General features: G+C 48.5%; 1 protein-coding gene across 2 annotated transcripts; it reads left to right on the plus strand.

Annotated features, from left to right (window-relative positions):
* The first annotated feature begins 1,072 nt into the window (after positions 1–1,072).
* Positions 1,073–23,647, plus strand: MYO1A (myosin IA). 2 transcript variants are annotated; one of them, XM_017858932.1, is made up of 29 exons: positions 1,081–1,144; positions 1,756–1,976; positions 3,511–3,644; positions 3,750–3,865; positions 4,133–4,227; positions 4,450–4,554; positions 4,750–4,796; positions 4,933–4,996; positions 5,200–5,298; positions 7,627–7,730; positions 7,833–7,980; positions 8,478–8,596; positions 8,678–8,764; positions 10,312–10,377; positions 10,520–10,624; positions 12,524–12,586; positions 12,789–12,989; positions 13,160–13,386; positions 13,727–13,927; positions 14,155–14,248; positions 14,690–14,839; positions 14,940–15,008; positions 15,399–15,473; positions 20,987–21,121; positions 21,852–21,958; positions 22,295–22,427; positions 22,580–22,732; positions 22,908–23,035; positions 23,287–23,647. In XM_017858932.1, exons 3-29 carry the CDS (start codon positions 3,531–3,533, stop codon positions 23,411–23,413), a joined length of 3,132 nt encoding a protein of 1,043 aa, XP_017714421.1. In that variant the 5' UTR covers positions 1,081–1,144; positions 1,756–1,976; positions 3,511–3,530; the 3' UTR covers positions 23,414–23,647. The 2 variants fall into 2 exon arrangements, with proteins under 2 accessions (XP_017714422.1, XP_017714421.1); XM_017858933.1 differs by lacking the exon at positions 22,908–23,035 and having other exon boundaries at positions 1,073–1,144; positions 23,287–23,444.
* The last annotated feature ends 1,267 nt before the right edge of the window (positions 23,648–24,914 follow it).

The raw sequence follows: 24,914 nt of genomic DNA on the forward strand, positions 1-24,914 counted from the left end.
CTTTAGTTTTGCCTAGAAAGCAGGAGATTAGAAAATCCCAACTGACTTGGATGTGTATTTCATATCTTGTTAATTTAGGGTGACCCACTGGCTCCAGTTTGCTGGGACTTTCCAAGTTTTAACACTCAGATTTCCATGTCCAGAGAACCCTGCTGTGTCCCACAGGCAGATCAGTATAGTTGGTTGCTCTAGCTGTGATATTCATGTCATTGTTCTTACACTGGAGAATGCCATCTCGTTTTAGAGTCACTTTGCTCATGAGTAAGCACATAGTAGGCACTCAATTGACTGAATGGGTGGACATGCAGGTAAACCCCACATGGCTGCAGATTCCTGGCCTAGAGAACATGAGACTTGGGTTTTGGTGCCAGCTCTGCCAGGTTTGCAGTGGTGTGACCCTGGAAAAGTGGTTTTCTCACTCTGGATCTGTTTCCTCCACGGGGAAATAGGGGATATTTGTCACTTCTGCCTCTAGGACATGGATACTGCTCCACCTACACAGAGCATTATGTTTTGATGTCACTTCCACTCAGCTTTCTTTTCCTTGCCCCCCTCCACCTTCAAATATATGTAGTAGATCAATAAATTATGTAAAGGCAGGTTGATAATAGAACTGCTGATGGGCCAGGCTTATGCAGACTGCTTCTGTGAGAGCAATAGAATTTGGACCTTGCACCAAACAGTCATAGCTGAGAGTTGGAGAACCAAGTCTCTTCAGTTAAGTTACTATAATCACCTAATTTGTTCTTTGTGCATCCCTGGGAGAGAGTGTGGTAGGCAGAGAGGACTTGGCTGTTTTTAGGAATTTTCCTGGCTGGATGAGGGGGTACTTCTTATCTATCAGAGGGAGCTATTACAGCAACTCAGGGTCTTAGTATCCTAGTGCTGAAGAATTAAAATTAGAAACATTAGAACTTGGGCTGCAACTTATGGCAAACTTAGGGTTAGGGAGCTGCATTCTGTTCCTGGTTCTGCCATGCACTAGTGTGGAACTGTGGGCACATTGTATAACCTCTCTTGAGTCTGGTGTTTGTCCCTAGCTTTCCATTTTAATGTATCTGTATTGCCTTCCTCAGGGTGGTGCTATTCAGTGAGGCAATGATGGGGGAGTTCAGTGAAACTGGGACATCTATACACATGTGAGGTATTACTACTAATCACTTTAATCTTTGGGTCCCTATGATGGGGTCTGATTCATGGGGGAAGGGAAGTGGAGAAGAATTTGGGGATTTTGTCTGCTTAGCTCTCCAATTAATCTCATTAACATCCCCTGACTCCCAATAAGATAGGAAGATTAGGTATGAGGGAGGTACTGTTTTTATGCTAGGAAGACACTCTTTGTAAAGACGTGTCTCGCCATGTTGCCCAGGCTGGTCTCGAACTCCTGGGTTCAAGTGATCCTCCCGCCTTGACCTCCCAAAGTGCTGGGAGTATAGGCATGAGCAACCACACTTGGCCCTACCTGCCCTTGACAAAATTCCTGGCTTCTCTTTGAGAAATATTTTCCTTGGCTATGAATTCCATTCTTCCAGCTTTCGTTTCCAAATTTGGGAGACAATGGAGGAAGAACCCTCCTTTAGTTAAGCCTCTCAGCTAATGCCAGCCAGATACCCTTTCCTACCTAGAGGGAGCTTGAGTGTCTCCCTCTGGGGCTTCAGGCCTGTGAAGGGTTAAGTGAGCCACACCCTCAGCAGGAGCAGTCTGGACTTTGTGCTGATCAGCCATCTCCGGCCTCTCCTGGTTTGACTGGCACAGGGAGCCTGGGCTGGAAGAGGCAGCAAAAGGGAAGATCAGAAGAGTGGACACTGGCAAGAGGAGGCCAGCCTCTTTCCCAGCTTCCCTGCACCATGGACAGCTCCCATTAAACCACCTCTCCAACCTGGGGCTGGGACTCCTATGCCCCATTCCTGTCAAATTGAGATTTCATCCACCATTCTCCAAAGGACAGTGAAGTTATACCCTAGTTCCAGTGCTGGGTGAGTACTGCCTTGACCTGTCACTGCTTCTCTTTAACACCTTGGGGTGCCCCATCAGGGGCCTGTTGTCTTTTGCCCTTCACCACCCTCAACCAGTCACATTCCCACTCCCTTCAAATCCAAATCCAAAGAAGATGCCTGCTCCCAACCCACCTTCTGCTTCTCACCCTTCCCTGCCAAGTTAGTTAAAAGACTTAGCTTTTTGTAAAATCTAGAAAATACAAAAATAGTATCTACTTCATGGGGATATTGTAAGCACTAAATGAATTAGTGTATTTACAGTGCTTAGAGCCCTGCCCAGTTCATGGTAAACGCTGCATGATTCTTAGAGACCGCTATTATTGATATTTTTATTACTTCCTCAGTTGTGTCCTTCTGAGAGGTGACAAGTACTCTCTTTTCCTAGAGCTTGGGGAAAGCCGAGTGAAGGGAGAAGGAAGCCTTTGCCCCTTCTTGCCCCACTTCCATTCCTGCTTCCTCCCCTCTCCGACCCGGGTTCAGAGATGTAATAGCATAGGAGGATGTGTCTCTTTCATTCCTGTTTGGGAGTGGCATTGACCATTGTACTAATAATTCTGTCCTGTGCCTGGCCACTCTGCTTACTCAGTCTCACAGGAAAGACTGAGGAGGGCTGGGTTTCCTCCTTAGGGAACACCTGCCATGTGCCTACTGCGTGGGGGCCAAGCCCCACCACCCTCTCTGTAGTTCCAACTCTGCTCCTCCTTGCCCACTCCCCCAAGAAGCTGGGTGTGTCCATCTGGGGCAAAGTCCATGCCAGAAGCTTATAGGAGTGGGTGTAAAAGCTGGAGATGGAAAAATAAAGACAGACATGTAACACATCCAGAGGTCCTGACAACTGCCTGTTTGTTGTGGAAGCAAACCCCACTTTCATTTTCTTTGGGAAATTCCAGTCTCTTATGGAGGAACTCCTGCCTCTGACTTCTGTAATTCTGCCTTGTCCTGTTCCCATTTTAAAAATGAAGCTCACTGTAGCAATGACAGGGGAGAAGACACCTTTGGAAGAACTTCTGAAATGGGTATGGGTAGGTTGGGTGTCTTTAGTAGGGGCTGTGAGAAGTAAAGTGTTGAGAAGAAGCACTGAGGGGAGATGGGAAGTCTGGACCCTGGCCAGGGCCCAGTGCAGGAGAGAGGGCTTTCTGTACTTGGCAGCAACACAAGTCTTCACTTACACTTTCCTCCTCAGCCCTCTCTCCTTCAGTCACAACTTTGCTTCCCCAGTTGTAGCCCACTGGGTGCCTGCCTTCCCCTGGTGGTCAGAGGCAGGTGTTTCTGTCCCGCCTCTGCCCCACCCCTACCAACTATAACCCAGAGGATCCCCCCCCACCTCCTGCTGAGAATTTCAGCCTCCCTTAGCTTGGGCTGGTCCAGAGGCCTCTCCTAGGTTGGAGGCTCTCTTTAGGGCCAGGGTAGGAAGAGAGGAAGGCTCTTTTGGTCCTTCTGCCATCCTCCCCTCAAACAGTTATTGGTCCCTAAAGCTGAGTGGACATCAGCAAACTGTGCCTCTTATCCCCAGGATCAGTGGCCCCTCTGGACATGCCTCTCCTGGACGGTTCTGTGGGGGTGGAGGATCTTGTCCTCCTGGAACCCTTGGTGGAGGAGTCACTGCTCCAGAATCTGCAGCTTCGCTATGAAAGCAAGGAGATTTATGTGAGTGTCATATGGGTGCCTCTGGCTGTGGATATGTGGCTGGAGAGGTCACAGGCTCCCACCTCACCCTCCAGCTCATTCCCTTCACCTTCTTCCTGGCTCCAGACCTACATTGGGAATGTGGTGATCTCGGTGAATCCCTATCAGCAGCTTCCCATCTATGGGCCAGAGTTCATTGCCAAATATCGAGACTATACTTTCTATGAGCTGAAGCCCCATATGTGAGTAGGGGGACCAAGGGAAGACTGACAGGGCCCCAGCTTCTTGACACTGAGTCATCCTAATTTCCTTTGTCCCTTCCCCTGAACGGGCTTCTCCAGCTGCCCCTTCCCTCCCTGGGCTTCTGGAGGCCCCTTCCAAGGCCTGTCACATCTTGCCCAGTCTGCTCCAAGTAGAGAGAGTGGATGAACCTGCGTGCTGGAGATTGAGTGAAAGATGGTGTCTTGAACTGGTTCCACAATAGTCATTGCCCACTTCCTCCCCACAAGCTACGCATTGGCAAATGTGGCGTACCAGTCACTGAGGGACAGGGACCGAGACCAGTGTATCCTCATCACAGGCGAGAGTGGATCGGGCAAGACTGGTGAGGCCCCTGGCTAGGGGAACACATGGAGTCACCTCTGGAACTGCCTCCTTGTCTCTTTCCAAGCCAGACGTAGACCTGAACCTTCACCCCACAGAACTTCCTTCCCACTTTATCTGACTCCAAGGGGTGGTGAGGCGCTGGGGTGAGGGAAGAAGTTAAGGAGGTGGGGGGATGGGCTAGTCCTGGGTAGGGACCCACGAGAGTGTTTCTCCTGCACAGAGGCCAGCAAGCTGGTGATGTCTTATGTGGCTGCCATCTGTGGGAAAGGAGAGCAGGTGAACTCTGTGAAGGAGCAGCTACTGCAATCTAATCCAGTGCTGGAGGGTGAGAATTCTGCTCTCTGCGCTCTCCACCCTCCACCTAACCTCCAGAATCACTAAGCCCTAGACCCTCTTTCCCAGTGCTGCAAAATCACTTCTCTTGTTCAGCCCCAAAAAGTCCGAGATTGTCATGAGGACTGGAAGCCCTTTCTCCTTTCCCTTCTCTAGAGTTTCACTTCTCCCCTCCTCATCTTTGTAGCTTTTGGCAATGCCAAGACCATTCGCAACAACAATTCCTCCCGATTTGTGAGTAAATGTCTCCCCACCTGGGAGGAAATGATGTGGGGGCTTGAGAGGGAGGAATGTGGCACAGACCCCTCCCGGGCAGGGTGGTGAGAAGAGGAAGAAGCTAAGTCTTTCTCTCTCTGGTCTCTCTCTGAAGGGAAAATACATGGATATTGAATTTGATTTCAAGGGATCCCCCCTCGGTGGTGTCATCACAAACTGTATGTGTCTCCCCAATTCTACTCACCTGTCTTCCACCTGCCTCACATGGCCCTTTCTGCTAATCTGTTCCTGTAGAAAGGCAGAATGTTAAATGTCAAGGGGAATTCCCAACCACTAGGAATGCCAGCGATGGGGGCAGAGTTAGAGGGAAGCTACGGCATCTCCCAGGCCCTCAGGATGTTATTTTCTAATTCTCTGCCAGATCTGCTTGAGAAATCCCGAGTAGTGAAGCAGCTCAAAGGAGAAAGGAACTTCCACATCTTCTATCAGCTGCTGGCTGGAGCAGATGCACAGCTGCTGAGTATGTGCTTGCATGGGGAAAGTGTTCTCATGAGTGACACATGGCAAAGTCCCCAACCTCCATTCAGTCCCAGAACCCCTGTTACCTCTGGGCCCCTGCAGCCCTCTTTCCTTGAACCTCCCAGGTTTTCCTTGCTGCATTTCCCATTCTGAGCCTCACCCACTCATTGTTGGGAACAAATTCCTTTACCCCTGTGTTATCTTTCTTTTCTGGAGTTTTATTGCTAGGGATATGCCTTCTTGCCTCTTCACTGTTCTTGTTCCTCTTTTCTGCCTGGGTTCTGCTTTTCCTGAACTGGCTTCAAATATGAAACACTTGTCTCCATCTACTTTCCTTCCTACCTTCAACTTAAGGGGATTTAATTAAAGCGGGGAAGCAGGCAGAATGTTGTAAGTGTTCAGGAACTTTCAGTGAGCTCCAGTTGAAGCTGTCCTGGGTCTACATTTGCCTCACCTAGGACCCTGTTCCTGATTTTCTTTTCATTCATTCATTCATTCATTCATTCAACATCTCTTGAACACCTATGATCGAATATTATGCTAGCCTCTAGGGATACAGATTTGAGTAAGACATGACCCTGTCCTTGAAGAACATATAGTCTTCTAGGGATAACAGGTGTGTGAGCAGATCCATTGTAATATGGTGTGATCGGGGCTGTCAGGCCTGTGCATCTGGCTATAAGAGCAGAAGACCTACAGCCCCTTGGCTTGGTCTGGGGAAGGGTCCATTACAGCCTGGACACTGTACTGGCCTGAAGTGGCTCTGGGTGGGCATCACTGGAGGGTCTGGTGGACTTTAAGCCTACTAGAGTTTGCCTCCCATTCTCCCCTCTGGCTGTGAACACCGTGGGTGTCTGGCCCCCAATAATGTCTCTTTGGTTTCTGGTGATTCTATGCTAGGCCTGTGCTATCTCCTTTTCCACTCTTGGAGATCTCTATGATCTTCAGGAACCCCTGCAGATCTCATGCTCATTCCTGGCTTAATAGTTTTGGTTGTGTTCAACTTGTCTGCATCATGGGCATTAGTGTCTTGTTCTGGTTGGTCTGTCACCTGTTGGTTTAAATCAGATCTAGATGAGGTCTCCCAGGTATCATCATCCCCAGACTTTCTGACTCATTCTGTCTCCAGATATCCCTCCTTAGCAGGCTCTTGTTTCAAAATTTGTGTGCCGGGGGAGCTACCATTAGATTATAGTTTGAGGGATGCTCCCTGATTCTCAGATTATTTGCATACCAGATAATTGACATCCCTCAAACTCCATGATTAACCCAATCCCTCCCATCCTAGGGAAACAGCTTTGATAATTCACTTGATTCGTTTATTAAAAAGAGAAAAGTTCCTGCATGCCAGAAAGGCACACAGAATATGGAGATGAGAAACACAGTCCCAACACACAAGTTGCTCATTTGTGGGAGAGACAGAAAAAAACAAAAGCTAGCCCATATGATATGGGCTGGGATATATATTCACCAATGGGGAATGCAAGAGAGTCATTTGGCTCAGTGCCTCAGCATCAGAGAAAACTTTTCAGAAGAGGTGTCAGGGTCGGGGAACATGCTACCTGCCACTTTATTGGTATTTGGTGTTCAAACAATGAATGAGCAACCCAGGCCAACAGTTGAGGCTGGGGGCAGGCAGGAGATATGAGCTTACCTTTCTCCCCTTTCCTTCACCCTCCAGAGGCACCTGTGTAGGATGGAAGGGTTGCTTGTTTATTTTTATTATTTAGAACCCTGAGGGTAGGGAGAAGAGTAAAATGAGGGTTTTAGTTCATAAAAGTTGGGGGAAAACCCAACCAATATGAGCATCAAAACCCTAAACACTACTTAAAAGTGTACTTAAAATTTTAGTTTATCAGGCCGAGTGCAGTGACTCATGCCTGTAATCCCAGCACTTTGAAAGGCTGAGGCGGGTGGAGTCCAGGAGTCGAGACCAGCCTGGCTAACATGGAGAAACCCCATCTCTACTAAAAATACCAAAATTAGCCAGGTGTGGTGGCACTCACCTGTAGTCCCAGCTACACAGGAGGCTGAGGCACGAGAATCACTTGAACCTGGCAAGTGGAGCTTGCAGTGAGCCGAGATCGCACTACTGCCCTCCAGACTGTGTGACGGAGTGAGACCCTGTCTCAACAACAACAAAAAATTAGTCTATCATCACAGGAATTAATGATCCCAAATCAAACGAGGCAGGGGAAGAACCCAAAACAAAAATGACTGCTTTGAATAAATGAATGAATCCATTAGGGCAAGGGCTGTGAGGTGTCAAGGCTGGAGGGCTCCAGAGAGCCTGGGTACTAACCCTCTTCCCCAACACTGGCCCTCCCAGAGGCCCTGAAGCTCGAGCGGGATACAACTGGCTATGCCTATCTGAATCAGGAAGTATCCAGAGTGGATGGCTTGGACGACGCCTCCAGCTTCAGGGCTGTACAGGTGGGTGCCCAGGGTGGGGCAGGCTTGGGCCTTTAGGTCATCCTCTATTCTCATTGGACTGGCACCAATAGTTCAGCTTTTGATTTCTGCTTTCTGCCTAAGAGTGCAATGGCAGTGATTGGGTTCTCGGAGGAGGAGATTCAACAAGTGCTAGAGGTGACATCCATGGTGCTAAAGCTGGGGAACGTGTTGGTAGCTGATGACTTCCAGGCCAATGGGACACCAGCAAGTGGCATCCGTGATGGGAGAGGTCTGCATCCCAGCCTGCTGGAGCCCCTGCCCAGATCCTTAATCTCCTACTGCAAGTCGTGTCCTTCTACCATCTCTAGCATAATTGATCTCACCTTGATGCAGTCCCACTCAGCCCACTCCCGAGTTCTCCCCTAAACAGACTCACTGAGAGCTCCTGATGAAGCATATGGGAATGAGCTTTTGAAATTTGATGTATCTAGGTCTGGAAATTCTCTGAGTCTGAGTTGATCCTTCTGCAGAATGGGGATAATCACACCTAATTCAGGAGATTCTCATATTAAAGTAGATGATACATGCAAAATGCCCAGATCCCCTTTCTCCTGCCCCCCAACTCCCTGAGATTCCTCCAGGGCCATGTTCTGGGTTGGCTGCAATGACTTCTCCAGTGAGACCCCAGGACACCAGTCTCTCAGGCAGTTTCACTTATCAGATTGCACTCCCTCCCCTGAGAGAAAACTGCCTTTAAGGACATGCTGTACTTTCTTATTATCCCAGGTGTTCGGGAGATTGGGGAGACTGTGGGCTTGAATTCAGAAGAACTAGAGAGAGCTTTGTGCTCGAGGACCATGGAAACAGCCAAGGAAAAGGTGGTCACTGCACTGAATGTCATGCAGGTAAGGGGCTCACTGGAGTGGAGGGGGTTGATTTGACCTTGTTCTGTGATGCCACCCTAACCAGCTGGGCCTCACCCACAGGCTCAGTATGCTCGGGATGCCCTGGCTAAGAATGTCTACAGCCGCCTCTTCGACTGGATAGTGAATCGAATCAATGAGAGCATCAAGGCAAGTGGCTGCTCTCCTTTCTCCGTGCTCTCCTGTCTGCCTCACCTTCTTGCCCTGTCACCAGCCCTATACCTTGGTTTCTGAGATGAGCATAGTAGGGAGGATGATGGGAGGGTACAGTTCCTTCCAACAGTGTGTTGTCATGGAAACATCGCTGGCTTTTGAGTTAGATGATCTGGATCTATCATCTACTTACTTAATTGAAAGTCATGTGGACTTTCAATATCACAAAGATTCTGGGCCTCAGTGTCCTGATTTGGAAACGCCCACTAAGAAACACTAATATGCTGGGCGTGGTGGCCCATGCCTGTAATCCCAGGACTTTGGGAGGCCGAGGTGGGAGGATCGCTTGAGCTTAGTAGTTCAAGACCAGCCTGGGCAATATAGTGAGACCCCAACTCTATATTTTATGAAAAAAAGTAAATTAAATAAAAAACTATTTAAGAAACACTAATGCATGCCTACCTGCTTCACAGGGTTTAATGAGAATCAGATAAATTATGTAAATAGTTACCATATGATACCACAATTCCCACTCCTAGGTATATACCCAAGAGAACTGAAATTAGATGTCCTCAGCTAAAATTTGTACACAAATGTTCATAGAAGCCTTATTTGTAATAGCCAAAAAGTAGAAACAGCCCAACTGTCCATCGCTGATGAAGAGATAAACAAAATGTGGTGTATCTGTACAAAAGAATGTTATTTGTCCATAAAAAGAATGAAGTACTGATACACGCTTCAAGATTGATGAGCCTTGAAAACATTATGCTGAGTGAAAGAAGCTTGTCACAAAAGACCACATTTTGTTTGATTCCATTCATATGAAATGTCCAGAATAGGCAAATTCATAGAGATGGGAAGTAGATCAATGACTGCCAAGGGCTGGGGGAGATAGGGGTATGGGGAGTGACTAATAATGGGTATAGGATTTCTTTTGTGGGGTGATGAAAATGTTCTGAAATTAGGTAGTGGTGATGGTTGTACAACCTATTGAATATACTAAAAAGCCACTGAATTGTATGTGGTATGTAAATTATATTCAGTAAAGTTGTTATTAACAAATTATCCACATGGAAGTGCCATCTATTTAGAAGCTATTACTGAAAGGTAGTAGAATAAGAAGGGATTTGAGTCTAGGCTTGAGTAAGTACCTATCCTTCTGAAATTTGACTTTTTCATCTGTAAAATGGGAATAAAAGCACCTTGTAAGATTATGATAAATAAAGACATGGAATCTTTTGTAAAATGCTCTACAAATATAAGAGATGGTTATTGTCCTGAGAGGTTTTATTGTCTTTCTACCTGGTACCATTGTAGCACCATCCTGAAATCTATCTGTATCTTCCTTTTCCTTCTTTCCTCCCTCTTTGCTTGTTCTCTAGTGTATGGAGGAGGGAGAGTAAAATCACAACAGTTCCTTTTCAGTTTGGCAAAGCTCTTTCTAGTTCTGTTTGCCCCCTACTCCAACCCCATCCACTCCAGAAGGACCTGGCGTGGTGTGCAGAGGGGGCCTGTCCTCAGATTTATCTTTCTGTCCTCTTCAGGTGGGCATCGGGGAAAAGAAGAAGGTAATGGGAGTCCTTGATATCTACGGTTTTGAGATATTAGAGGTGAGAGTGCCTCACCTCAGAACCCTGCTCCCCTAGGATTAGAGGTGGACAGGCTCACAGAGGGGATGCAAAGGGGGGAGGTAGGGCTGAGAGGGAGAAAGAGTCTTGGAGTGAGCTCTCTAACCTGTGCTCCCTCTCTCAGGATAATAGCTTTGAGCAATTTGTGATCAACTACTGCAATGAGAAGCTGCAGCAGGTGTTCATAGAGATGACCCTGAAAGAAGAGCAAGAGGAATATAAGAGAGAAGTAAACTAAGTCTTTTCTACTTTCCCCTCTTAAACAACTTCTAGGCATATGCCAGAGCTTCCTTTCTTCTTGATCACAATTTCCTCTAAGTCATCCCCAGATGGGAACACAGAGGACAAAATGTTTCCCTTGCAGAGTAGATCATTCCAGCATTACCAAGTAGCCCTAATCCTCTGCTCTCCATTCTGCATTTCCTTGGCCTCCCAGGGTGCACGTGTGGAAAGTCCTGACAAGAGGGAAGTGACAGCTGTGCTTGGCCTATGGCAGACTGTGAGCCAAATATAAAAAGGACATTTCTCCTGGGCTTGGCCCAACCACATCTCTTTCTGCGCCTTTCTCTAACATCTCAGAGTCCTTGGTCTCCCCCGGGCCCTAGCTACAGTTGCTGTCCTTTCTTGTAACACCATGATCCCAGACTTCCTTACCAAAAATGCCACATGGCTCCAATTTCTGTGGCTAGGTGTTAGAAAAGCTCTCTGACTGAGCTCATTCCCTTCAAAGTGTGAATGGCTGAGAGTCTCACTCATCAAAACCCTCCCAGGGATGTTCCCTTGTGAGCTCTCAGGAATCATTTGTAACAGAATTTCAGGCAATGTGGTCACAATGTGTGAAAAAGTTTTTTTAGTTGTTTTGTATGTTTTAATTTTAATGATTTAAATGATCAAATACATAATACATTCCCATGCTTCAAAATTCAAAAAGCTTAGAAAATATATAAGAAAACGTTCCTTCCTACTTCTGCCCCTAGCCTCCTAGTTCTCTTCCCTACTCAGAGGCAACCAACATGGGCCTCCTTCCAGAAGTCTCTTACGCATATGCAAGCAAATTTGTAAATATATTTCCCCATAAAATCTATACAAATGGCAGTATATACACTCTGTTCTGTACCTTGTCATCATCACATAACAAGATCTTTCCATATCAGTATGTAAGGATGCTTTTTTACAACAACATAGTATTTTAAGAATATCATAATTCCTTTAACTGGTTGGGGAAGGTATATGGGGGATGAAGTGGGAGGGTAACTTAATTTAATTCTGTTTTCTCTAAAGACCTGTGATAGAGGGAGGAAAGAAAGACCTATGCTTCCCAGCCATACTTGAGAATGTCCTAGCCTGGAGCATCTGACCCTTGGGTGGGGTCAAGAACTGTCCTGTCTGTAGACCTGATGCCCAGCAAGTCCCCAAAGTAGAGAACAATTATCTTTGGGTCTTCTGCTTTTGCACCATTCTTGCTTTTCAAAACATTATATAGTCTAAAAGTCTCATGTAGATAAAGTGGTTCCTAAAGGGTGGTCCTGGACAAGCAGCATCAAAATCACTTGGAAACATGTTGGAAATATAGATTCCAGGCCCACATCCCAGACCTGTTGAATCAGAAACTTGGGGAGTGGGACCCAGCAATCTGTATTTTAACAGCCCTCCAGGTGATTGTGATGCACACTGAAGTTTGAGAATCACGGATGTAGATCTTTGAAGACGTACCAAATTAGCCTTGTTGTTTGATGATAAACTCTCACGTGCTGTGATTTTAAAGAGCACAGAGTAGTGTGGCCGCTGTTCCACATACACATGGATCCTTCCCCACTCCCATACGGGAAATCTCTATCCTAATCTTCACTCAACATGTTACACTTCCCTCTCCACCCTACAGGGATCTCTGCATTGTCTCACCCTCTGTCACAGCTGCTCCAGTTCCTTCCGTGTGTCTGTATACCCACCGCACAAATTCTCCACCAACCTTGGAGGGATGGGGACATAAATAGAAATCATACCAAGGACCCCTCTGAATTATGGGACTTTCTGATGTCCTTTGTTGGGTGGGTGAAAGGCTGGATCTGGTGAGGTCTCTGGAGGCTTGTCTTGGACCTGTTCTCTGTAATTTGTTTCCCCTGACCAGGGCATACCATGGACAAAGGTGGACTACTTTGATAATGGCATCATTTGTAACCTTATTGAGCATGTGAGTTACCATTCTCTTATCTGTGGGACTTCCCCTTCCAGACTGCCTGAACATCCTTCCCCTGTCTCTCTCCCTGACTCCCCACTTGGTAGGGACAGTAAAGAAGGCAGAAGATAAGAATGGAGAAAGGGGGCAGCAGTGAGAACGTGGACATCTTGGAGGACCAGATTTAGGTTGGGCTTCTTTTGTTCCCCTGGCCCAGAATCAGCGAGGTATCCTGGCCATGTTGGATGAGGAATGCCTGCGGCCTGGGGTGGTCAGTGACTCCACTTTCCTAGCAAAGCTGAACCAGCTCTTCTCCAAGCATGGCCACTATGAGAGCAAAGTCACCCAGAATGCCCAGCATCAATATGACCACACCATGGGCCTCAGCTGCTTCCGCATCTGCCACTATGCGGGCAAGGTGAAATGGCAGGGCTGGAGGGCAGAGATTAGGGCCCAAGCCCAGGCTGAAGGCAATGGGGGAGGAACCCGGGGAAGGTGAGAGTCTGGAATACTTCACAATGAGACTGGGAGGGCCAAGTGCTGGGACAAGGTTGTGGGGTCTCCAAACCGATAGCTGCTCCTTTACAGGTGACATACAATGTGACCAACTTTATTGACAAGAATAATGACCTACTCTTCCGAGACCTGTCACAGGCCATGTGGAAGGCCCAGCACCCTCTCCTTCGGTCCTTGTTTCCTGAGGGCAATCCTAAGCAGGCATCTCTCAAACGCCCCCCGACTGCTGGGGCCCAGTTCAAGAGTTCTGTGGCCATCCTCATGAAGAACCTGTATTCCAAGAACCCCAACTACATCAGGTGACATGCTGGTGTGCAGGGGAACATGCTACATATGTGATGGCATGTGCAGGGTCCATGCGTTATACAACATGTCCATGTGGGGGTGCTTCTGGAATAAGGATATCAGAGGTCTTTTCCTCACAGAAAACAGTCAGATAAGGAGCTGAGAATCCCACAGTGAGAGAGCATCAGATTCAGTAGGGAATACATAGAAGCGAGTGAAACTGGGGAAGCCAGCGTGTCTACTTTCTTTGAAAATTTTCAATGAAGTGGACTGTGCAGCATAGGGGAACATGATGGGTTACACTGTCAATGGTGTCAGCTCCTGAAGCCTGTGCCTTATGCTGCCTCCCACCAGGTGCATAAAGCCCAATGAGCATCAGCAGCGAGGTCAGTTCTCTTCAGACCTGGTGGCAACCCAGGCTCGGTACCTGGGACTGCTGGAGAATGTGCGGGTGCGACGGGCAGGCTATGCCTACCGCCAGGGTTACGGGCCCTTCCTGGAGAGGTACCGATTGCTGAGCCGGAGCACCTGGCCTCACTGGAATGGGGGAGACCGGTAAGACCCCATGGGGAGACTGGGCATCAGGAAAGGGCAGTGCAGAAAGCATCTCTGGAGGAAGAGACCTGGAGGTGCAGTGCACATCTGCTGAAGCTGGGTGAATGGATACTTGGAAGAATGAATTGAATGATCACTTCTTGGAGGCTGAAAGGATTGGGGGAAAGGTGGAAGAGGACTCTCTCCTGAGATACCCCTCTGCAGCTTTCTGTCATCTGCTTCCATAGGGAAGGTGTCGAGAAGGTCCTGGGGGAGCTGAGCATGTCCTCGGGGGAGCTGGCCTTTGGCAAGACAAAGATATTCATTAGAAGCCCAAAGACTGTGAGTTAGAGAGTGCACTTGCATTTGGTGAGGGTGGAAGGTGGAAGAGTGAAAGCCCACTTGAGAAAGGCTGGAGGGGGAGGGAGCATGGATAACCTGGAATGGATAGTAGATGGGAAGCTTCCTGTCTGTAGGAACCGTATCCCCGGGGACTGAACTCTTGGGTTCCTACACTGCCCTGAGCCTGGGGAGCTCGGTGCTGCAAGGCTCTAAGTGCCTCTGCCTGAGGCAGAGCCCTTGAGGGTCAGAGTGATCAACGTCTAGCTACAAAGTTAGAGTTCAGTAGATACTTGTTTACTGAATGAATAAATGAATGAACTAAGAAGACAAAGGAATGATCAAATAAGGCCTAGTTGGGAAGCCTCAGTACTGTGGGGTATAGGAGAGGACAGCACTGTTCCCCTGAGCCAGTCTCTGTCACACCCTTCCACCTCTCCACAGCTTTTCTACCTCGAAGAACAGAGGCGCCTGAGACTCCAGCAGCTGGCCACACTCATACAGAAGATTTACCGAGGCTGGCGCTGCCGCACCCACTACCAGCTGATGCGAAAGAGTCAGATCCTCATCTCTGCTTGGTTTCGGGGAAACGTGGTATGGTCACCCCCAAAATCCCACTGTGTTTACTCTAATAGGGAGGATGGAAGGTGGCTCAGGAGGTGCTGTTTTCTAACAACTCCCATGTTTTCTACAGCAAAAGAAACACTATGGGAAGATAAAGGCATCCGTGTTATTGATCCAGGCTTTTGTGAGAGGGTGGAAGGTAATGGAGAGTGGAAGAGAGGTTTCCTCACATTGTTCCTCCTGGATTGTGCCACCTGCTGGCGAGAGCAGCAGAGAGCTAGTCCTGCCTGCACCCAGGCTGTACTTCTGTTTATCAGTCCGTCCATGTGTGGGTGGGTATCTGGGAGTGAGAGGCCTATAGGGGAGACCTGTGTAGGTGTCTGGGTGTGTAGATGCCTAACTTGGCAGCAGAACTTTGCCTTCTGCTCTAAGTGTCCTCACTGTCAACTTGTCTGACTTTACTTCCTCCTTCCAGCTACAGTCTCAGCTCTTTATCTTACTCAGGTCTTTGTGTGGTTAAAAAATAGTAGAACCTCTTCTAGAATCTGCCTATCTTCACTTTGGCTACTTTCTTGTACTTTTCTGCCAGGCCCGAAAGAATTATCGCAAATATTTCCGGTCAGAGGCTGCCCTCACCTTGGCAGATTTCATCTACAAGAGCATGGTAAGTGGTAGGGGTTAGAGTGGATGTTAGGGATGGAGCAGGGAGGCACAGGTTTGGGAGAGGGGTTTGAGAAGAGGCAACCCAAAGCTTTCCCCCAAGAGTTTCCTCAGTCTGCATGTAGTTAAGTCGTAGGAGAAGAGGGCAGCTACCTGCAGGGACCAGGCCCCAGTGCCTTGTACTCAGGGGCAGAATCACATAGCATTTTGGCATGAGTGGACACTCCAGGCAACCTTGTGGCAGGAAGGGGTCTCAGCACACCTGTCATCTGGTCTATGGTCAAATAGGCTTGTGAAGAGCTTGGGGGTGGATGTTTAACAACAGTTGAAGAGGCTAAGCCTCATTGAAGAGTAGAGTGATCTGCACATTAACTAGCCCAACCTCCCAAGATACATTTTACGGTTGGGGTGAAAGTGGGGGAATTGTGTCTTCCTTCTACTTCCTCTGAAACTATTGTTGGCAAGTCAGAAAGTAAATCTGAGGAAGGACCTATCCTAATTCTGGAGGACATGGGTCAGGCTGAGTGGGAAGACCCACCTGGAAGGCCTACACATTCAAACTTACAGCCAGTTCCCAGGGGGAGAAAAACAGGGACAGAGACGAGTAACTTCTGGAGACATCAGTCAGATAGCAATAGTGCTTCTGAGAAGTGTCAGGGAGGAAACCAGGGAGGGAGAAGCACTTCCAGTGAAACCTTGGGAAAGGCCAGAGAGAAGGAGGAAGAGCATGGGATCTTGCACAGAGGCTGGAGCAAATTGCAACTGACCTCTGCTGATTGGGTTTTTGACCATAGTTAGGACCCTGACTGTGCTCATTCAGACATAAGACATGCTTGCTTGCAGCCCCTCTTTGTTGTTTGAGAGTCTGGATCCCTCAGCTCAAGAGAGGAATGGGGGCTCTGAAGCTCTGGGCCTCTTTTTTGCCTTCCTGAGACTTTGTTTGCTCGTTCTCTTCCCCTCCCCAGGGAATTTCCATCTTCCAGGTCTCTTCAGTTGCCTGATTACCTCTTGTGCTGGTGCCAGAGTATTTGCCTTCCCACCATACATGCGTCTTACTACACACCTGAGACTTGTAATCTGATTTTGCTGTTACCTCCTGACTGCCATTCTTCCTCCTTTTCTTTCATCTGTATATTGTCAGGCAGCTACTAATTGTCAACCCAGAAGCTGCTGGGTTTAGACCAGGGTCTCAATAAATCACACCCCCATAGAAGCCTGCGGCCACTGGGCACTGATCCCCCCAGTGTTTCTGACTATTCCAGTTTGCCACTGCCTTGACTGTAACTAATGCCAGTATTCATTATCATTTGTTATTTATTTATTTATTTACTTTTTGAGACAGAGTTTCACTCTTGTTGCCCAGGCTGGAGTACAATGGTGTGATCTTGGCTCACTGCAACCTCCGCCTCCCAGGTTCAAGCGATTATCCTGCCTCAGCCTCCCAAGCTGGGATTACAGGCATGCACCACCATGCCCAGTTAATTTTTATATTTTTAGTAGAGACAGAGTTTCACCATGTTGGCCAGGCTAGTCTTGAACTCCTGACCTCAAGTGATCTGCCTGTCTTGACCTCCTAAAGTGCTAGGATTACAGGTGTGAGCCACTGCGCCCAGCCTATTTTTTTTTTTTTTTTTTGAGATGGAATCTTGCTGTGTCGCCCAGGCTGGAAATGCAGTAAGCATGATCTTGGCTCACTGCACCCTCCATCTCCCGGGCTCAAGCCGTCCTTCAGCCTCAGCCTCCCCAGTAGCTGAGACCACAGGCACATGCCACCACGCCTGGCTAATTTTTTGTATTTTTGGTAAAGATGTGGTTTCACCATGTTGACCAGGCTGGTCTCAAACTCCTGAGCTCAAGCGATCCGCTCGCCTTGGCCTCCCAAAGTGCTGGGATTACAGGCGTGAGCCACTGCACCCGGCCTTACCCATTTTGAACATCTACTATGCATTAAGCTCTTTACGTGCATTAACTTTAATACTTTCACCAACCCTGTGAAGTAGGCTCTTTTCTTTCTCCCATTTTATAGTTAAAAAGCCAAGGCTCAGGGAAGTTAAATAACGTGCCAGGGGTTCCACAGCTGTAAGTGGTAAAGCTGGGTTACAAACTATTTGACTCTAGAGCTTTTAACCACTGCTGAAGACTACCCCTCATCAATAGAGGCCTGGGCAACCCATGGCCCTAGGCAGACCTGGGAGCAGGAGGGCTGCATAGGAAAGGGCAGAACTTTCTAATCTAGAAAAAACAATAAAAAGAAGAAAGCCTTCAGAGGCTCCACATTAATTGGAACAAAGGGGATTATGACAGATGCTTAGGCATGTTTGTTGAATTATTAATAAATAAAATCAGACCAGGGACTGGGGACTCCAGTTGTGGAGGCCTTTCGAGACCCAGATCCCAAACCCACCAAACCCACCAGACCTGTAGTGGAAGCTACAATGAGCTTGGATAGTTCCTGCAGTTACAGCAATATACTATGTGTTCTGCCTCTTTCTATTTTAATTTTTTAACCGGATATCTTAGTAAAACATTTTCATAAAAATTTCAGAGCGCGGCCGGCGGTGCTCAAGCGCGTAAAAAAAACCCAGGCACTTTGGGAGGCGGAAAACGGGCGACATAACACCCCGAGTCAGCGTACGATCGAGAAAGCCCCAATTCCTGGCTAAACACGGTGAAACACCTCGTCTCTACTAAGAAAACAAAAAAACTAGCCGGGCGACACACTGCGCCGGCCCGCGCGCTGTCACCGCTCCCCACGCTCACCCCGCGGGACGCGCCCGCCCCAGGCGCACCGCCCAGCACAAGTGGCCGCCCTCGCAACCGCGCAGGCCCTGGCCGTTGCGCAGTCGAGCCTGAGATCGTGGCGCCACTGCAGCGCCTCAGCCTTGGGCTGACAGAGCGAGATCTCCTGTCTCAAAAAAAAAAAAAAAAATCGTCAGTGTGGAAGTGCCAAAAATCAAGTCTTTTTTTATATCTTCAGTAATTCTGTGCCATAAACAAACAGGTTGCTAAGTGCTCTATGGGATGTAAAACCTTGGCCAGGCAAGGTGACTCACTCCTGTAATCCTAGCACTTCGGGAGGCTGAGGCGGGAATATTGCTTGAGCCCAGGAATTTGTGACCAGTCTGGGCAACATAGTGAGACCTAGACACTACAAAAAAAATTAAAAAATTAGGTGAGTGTGGTGACTCGTACCTGTAGTCCCAGCTACTTGGAAGGCTGAGGTGGAAGGATCACTTGAGCCCGGGACGGCAAGGCTGCAGTGAGCTGTGATGGTGGCACTGCACTCCAGCCTGGGCGACAAAGCAAAACCCTGTCTCCAAAAAAGAGACAAAGACAAAAACTTAAGAATCTTCATTCTAGATTGGGGGAGACTAAACAGTCAGTCGCCATGGATGAAGTTTCACTGGATCCTGGAAAAGGAAAAATAAAACAAAGCTTAAAAGGACATGTTTATAAGTTTATAAAGGACATGTAGAGAAATCTGAGTGTGGATCGCTGTTGGATGAATGATGTTGCTTTTCTTAGGTGTGATGATGGAGTTATGATCATGTAAGACAATGTTCCAGTTCTTGGGAGAGGCATGCTGACGTTTTAGGGTAAAATGTCATGATATCTATAACCTACTTTAGGATGGTAGCGTGGCAAGGATTTGTGTAAATGTGTGTATGCATGTATTTATATGCACACATATGGATGTGTGTTAGAGTACACAGATAGTGCAAGGTGTTAACATTATCAGTTGGTGAATTTAGATGAGGAGCATACAGTATACAGATGTTAATTGTATCTTTTTTTCAACTTTTCTGTAAGTTAAAAAATCTTTCAAAATAATAAGCTATATTGAATTTTAAAAACATCGTATTATGCTACTCTTCTGCATGAATTCTCCAGTGGTATTCCATTTCACTCCTTACCACAGCCTACAAGGCCCATCATGATCTGCCCCGACCTACTCTGTGATACTCTCTTCTTGCTCAAGTGATTCTGGTCACCCTTTTTTTTGTTTTTAGACAGTCTTGCTCCATCACCCAGGCTGGAGTGTAGTAGTGCGATCTCGGCTTGCTGCAACCTCCGCCTCCCGGGTTCAAGTGATTCTCCTGTCTCAGCCTCTAGAGTAGCTGGGAGTACAGGCATGTGCCACCATGCCCAGCTACTTTTTGCACACCCTGGCTATTTAATGTCTCTGGAATATGCTGCCAGTTATTCCTGCCTCAGGGTCTACTTCTTTGCATCAGAGCAGATGCCATTATCTGACATCACTCTCTATATTTATTTGCTTGTGTAGTTGGTCCCCTTCTCCACCCTACAGTAGAATGTAAGTCCAGTGAAAATGAAGACTTTGTTGACTGTTATGTCCCAATACCTAGAACAGTGCCAGGCACTAAGTGGACACTCAAAAAATGTTGAATAGTGAAAAAAAATGTGAGACCTGGGATCCTGCCTTATAAGGACTCAGTGTCTAGAAAAGGGAGCCGTTTTCCATGCAAATAGCTGTAGTACAAAGATGAGTGTAGGCAAATTGCTATGGGGCTTCAAAGAAAGGAGAGGCAATCTGGGGCTTGGGGAATCAGGGAGGGCTTTGAGCTGAGCTTCCAGGTTGGCAGAGTTGAGTCAAGAGAGCATCGAGAGCCAAGGCACACAGTGATCATGCGTGGGCTGGGTAGGGGCATGGGAAAGAGTCCTGTCTGGGTGGTGTGCCCAGGGAATGCGGAAGTCCTACGACATGAGGCTGAGGTCTAAGTGTCAGGGAGGAAAGCAGGGAGAGAAAAGCACTTCCAGTGAAACCTTGGGAAAGGCCAGAGAGAAGGAGGAAGAGCATGGGATCTTGGACAGAGGCTGGAGCAAATTGTAACTGACCTCCACTGATTGGATTTTTGACCGTGGTTAGGACCCTGACTATTGCTCATTCAGACATGAGACACATTTGCTTCCAGCCCCTCTTTGTTGTTCGAGGGTCTGGATCCCAAAGCTTAAGAGAGGAATGGGGGCTCTGAAATTGTGGGCCTCTTCATTGCCTCCCTGAACCTTCATTTGCTCTTTCTCCTTTGCTCCTTTATTTGTTCCTTCTTCCTTTGAATGGAGGCTGACATGTTTGGACTTGACTGATTTGAGAGGAGGGGAAATTTGGTACCTAGTCAACAGCCGACACAGACAGTGGCTGCCACCTGTAGGTAATTGTGAACAGAGGGAATAGAAAGCTATAGGAGCCAAACTTTGAAACCAGCTTTCATATTGGTTCCTCTTACCTCACTGCCCTGGGTAGCAGGTCTCTGGTTGGAACTAATCTTTCTCTCCCTCCAGTCTCCTATTCATGCTCTAACCTCCCAGCCTCAAGCTGGCACCTCACGCAGAAAAAGATCCAGGAGGTGACTCCCTTCCATCTCTTCAGCTCCACCCCTTGCTTCTCACTGTGGGTTAACCTCCTCCTTTGAAGTGGCAGGATCTGGGTGCCAGTTTGCCTGTCAGGAAGTGTTTCTTCTCATCACTCCACTCCCAATCCCCCTGCTCCCAAACCAGGTACAGAAATTCCTACTGGGGCTGAAGAACAATTTGCCATCCACAAACATCTTGGACAAGACATGGCCAGCCGCCCCCTACAAGTGCCTCAGCACAGCGAATCAGGAGCTGCGGCAACTCTTCTACCAGTGGAAGGCAAGTGGAGCCCAGGCACCCCTCCTCTCATTTCCTCTTTTTTTCTCCCTCACCCTGATTTTCCTCTTTTGCCTCCCTCTTCTTTTTTTTTTCCCATTAAAAAAATTGTGGTAAAATGTACATAACATACAATCTACCATTTTAACGGTGTTTAAGTGTATAGTTCAGTGGCATGAGTGACATTCATGTTGTTCTGCAGCCATCACTGCCATCCATCTCCATACACGTTTTTCATCACCCCAAACTGAAACTCTGTACCCATTAAGCAATAACTCCCTATTCTCCCATTCCCCTAGCCCCTGATGTCCTATAATCTACTTTCTGTTTCTATGCATTTCACTTTTCTAGGTGCCTCATATAAGTAGGAATCATATCGTATTTGGCCTTTTGTGTCTGGCTTATTTCACTTAGCATAATGTAATTTGTTCTTTTATTCAGGAAATGCTTATTCAGCACCTGTCTGGCGCTAAGCCTTGCCCTGAGAGCTGAGCATAGAGCCCTCCTGGTGCTTTTATTTGATGGTGTCCATTCCCTACCCCAGCCTCCCTCGGTTTCTGCACTCCTCCTCAATGGTCCTCCAGCCCTGGCCTCTCCCTGAGGTGTCTAGTGCCTGTCCTTTTTCCTCAGTCTCTCTCCTCTCCTAGTGTCTTCTAGTCAATGTTTCTCACCTCCCTCCCCAGCCCTGCCCTCCCACTCCATGATTTTAGCTCCTGTTCCTCCTTCCTCACAGTGCAAGAGGTTCCGGGATCAGCTGTCCCCGAAGCAGGTAGAGATCCTGAGGGAAAAGCTCTGTGCCAGTGAACTGTTCAAGGGCAAGAAGGCTTCATATTCCCAGAGGTGAGGGCCTCCCAGACCCTGCACAGCCAGTTCCATCAAGCAGTGCTTCTCAAACTTGAGCCTGCCTCAGAATCACCTGGCAGGATTGTCATCCCCAGGTGCTGTGTCCCTCCTCAGAGTCTCTGATCCAGCAGGTCTTGGGGTGGGGACCAAAATTTGCCTTTCTAACAACTCCCCAGGTGGTGCTGATGTCTTGGTCCTGGACTGTGCTCTGTGGACACTGACAGAGGATACATGGACATGGGGGAAGGGCCCAGGAGGACTAGAATGGGAACTCTGGGGGTGGGGAGAGGCCTGTGGGCTTGTCTCTGCTGCACACCTCCCATGTGTTCTCAGTGTCCCCATTCCATTCTGTGGTGACTACATTGGGCTACAAGGGAACCCCAAGCTGCAGAAGCTGAAAGGTGGGGAGGAAGGGCCTGTTCTGATGGCAGAGGCCGTGAAGAAGGTCAATCGTGGCAATGGCAAGGTAAGGGCCTGCAGGCTGAACTCCTCCCACAGCTACTGCAGAGCTGTGGGCTGGCATCTGAAGAGTGGATAGCAGGCTGGGTTTGCGCCCTGCCAGGTGGAGTGGGGGCAATTAATCCTGCCTTTCCTTACACTTTCCTGTTCCGTCCCTAGACTTCTTCTCGGATTCTCCTCCTGACCAAGGGCCATGTGATTCTCACAGACACCAAGAAGTCCCAGGCCAAAATTGTCATTGGGCTAGACAATGTGACTGGGGTGTCAGTCACTAGCCTCAAGGATGGGCTCTTTAGCTTGCATCTGAGTGAGGTATCAGAGCTGGGTGGGGCAGGCCTTGGAGTGGAGAAGGTGGTATGCATCCCAGATCTGGGGAAGGCTGGAGGTGATGGAGACCAGACCTTTCGCTCTGGGCCTTTGATGTCCCTCGGGTACTGCTGGAGAGAAAAAATGAATCCCTTTCCTGCTATTTTTTCCTCTTGCTAAGATGTCATCGGTGGGCTCCAAGGGGGACTTCCTGCTGGTCAGCGAGCATGTGATTGAACTGCTGACCAAAATGTACCGGGCTGTGCTGGATGCCACACAGAGGCAGCTTGCAGTTACCGTGACTGAGAAGTGAGGCCATGAGTTGGGGGTGAAGGGCGGCTTAGGGTAGATGGCCAGGCTGATGGTCATTGTGACCGGGATCAGAAAGCGAAGCATGTAGGGCAGAGCAGGGTGGGGCTTGGAGGTGTTTCTCAGGCCCCCACCCAGGTTCTCTGGGGCCTCAAGCCCTCTGACTTGCATGATAGGGGAGCCATCATGGAAATGCGGGAGTCGGGGTGAGGGGATGGGCACTAGATTTGGTTTTTCTGTTCCCTCTCCAGGTTCTCAGTGAGGTTCAAGGAGAACAGTGTGGCTGTCAAGGTCATCCAGGGCCCTGCAGGTGGTGACAACAGCAAGCTACACTGCAAGAAGAAGGGGAGTCGTTGCCTGGAGGTGACTGTGCAGTGAGGAGGGGGCACCATGCACAGACTGCAGCTGCTTCCTCCCAAACCAGCATTAACCCCCTCTGCCCTCCTGTGTGGGAGGGTCTCTAACCCCTCTGATCGTGGGGCATGGCTTGGGGATTAAACTACCCTTGAAGAGGACCCTTGTCCTAAACCCTTCCTGTTCTCTCCTCCAAAAGTAGCTTCCTGCAACCCTCAGCCTCTTTGCTCACTAATAAAACATGTGGCTTGGAAAGGTTCAGTCAAAGGTTCAGTCAGGGTGGGTGGGTCCCTGTTCCCCCTATCTTTTCACCCAGGTGTACTTAGACCCCTGCCCCATGCCCTTTTCCTCCTCAAGCTCCTTGGAGCCAGCTAGTGAGGTAATGAGAAAGGAAAAGAAGGGAAATTGTCTCTGGGCTCCTTGACCGGCTGAGCTCTGGGGGGTGTTTAGAGAGACTGTGGTGGGTGGAGGGGCTGCGGGGGGAGTTAAGGATGGGGCTTAGGTCTCAGGTGGCCAGTAGACTGATTCATTAAGTGTGTCCCTGGAGGGAAGAAGTGAGCATCCCTGTCTTGGCAGAAACTGGGATCCTTTGGCGATTTAGCCTGAAAAGTGGCCCAAGGCTGGAGGGCTTATGTATGCTAGGAGTGCTGCGGAATGCAGGGTCTCCTGAACGTGGGAGAGCGCCATCACCCCCTCTACTCCCACACACAGCACAGGGCTGCATCACACCAGTCTCACCAACACCCCCTTCCTTCTCACACACCCGAGATGCCAAACTGCTGCCAACAGTTATCTTGCTCGTCGCTGTCCCACAGCTGGGGTCTGTAGCAGGTGGCCCTTCACTGGGAGGCTCCCTCATCAAGGCCCTCCCATCCCTGTGACCTGGCCCTTTCCTCTCTTCTTCCTTTATTTTTCCTACATCATCGTCATTATCTTTTTCTCACCCTCCCAACTATCTCACACCATCTTATTGTCCCTGTTTCTGTGGGCTCTGACTGATATCAATATGTAATATTTTGTAAAATGCTTTAAATATTTTTCTACTCCCCCTCATATCTATTTTCTCATAGATTCTGTCTTGTCTCAGCCTCTCACCATCCTGGCCTCTACCTTTGGGGAACAAGCTGCTCATATATTCACAGTAAAATTTAGATCTGTGGTCTTTGAGGGGCTGCCTTTGTTTTTGTCTCTGGCTGTCTCTTCTTCCTTTCGAGATCTCTACCTTGCCTACCTCTTCCCACTTCCTTCCCTGAACTCACTGTGCCTTGAAGCTGGGGTCTCCCTCCACTTGACTTCCATCTGTAGGCAGCTCACGGCCCGGCTATCATGCTGGCCAGGGAGAACTGATTAACTTCTCTTCCTGCCTGCAGATTAATCTGCTCTCTGAGCACAAGCCACTTGCTTCTGGCACACCCTGCTCTAAGCTGAGATAGGACCTGGGGAATCATCTGTTTTCAGGCGGGTGAGGGGCTAGAGGCTACCTTGTTTGGGAGAAGGGTGGCTCTGTTCAGAATAGGGGTAACTC

The sequence above is a fragment of the Rhinopithecus bieti genome, unplaced genomic scaffold (genome assembly GCF_001698545.2).
Source record: "Rhinopithecus bieti isolate Rb0 unplaced genomic scaffold, ASM169854v2 scaffold_48679, whole genome shotgun sequence".
Taxonomy (NCBI): Eukaryota; Metazoa; Chordata; class Mammalia; order Primates; family Cercopithecidae; genus Rhinopithecus; species Rhinopithecus bieti.

Coding starts and splice junctions, on each gene's coding strand:
- MYO1A (XM_017858932.1), top strand. CDS start 3,531: ATGCCTCTCCTGGACGGTTCTGTGGGGGTGGAGGATCTTGTCCTCCTG. Junction 4,228..4,449: donor GAGTGGATCGGGCAAGACTG/GTGAGGCCCCTG, acceptor TCTCCTGCACAG/AGGCCAGCAAGCTGGTGATG. Junction 8,597..8,677: donor CTGCACTGAATGTCATGCAG/GTAAGGGGCTCA, acceptor CCTCACCCACAG/GCTCAGTATGCTCGGGATGC.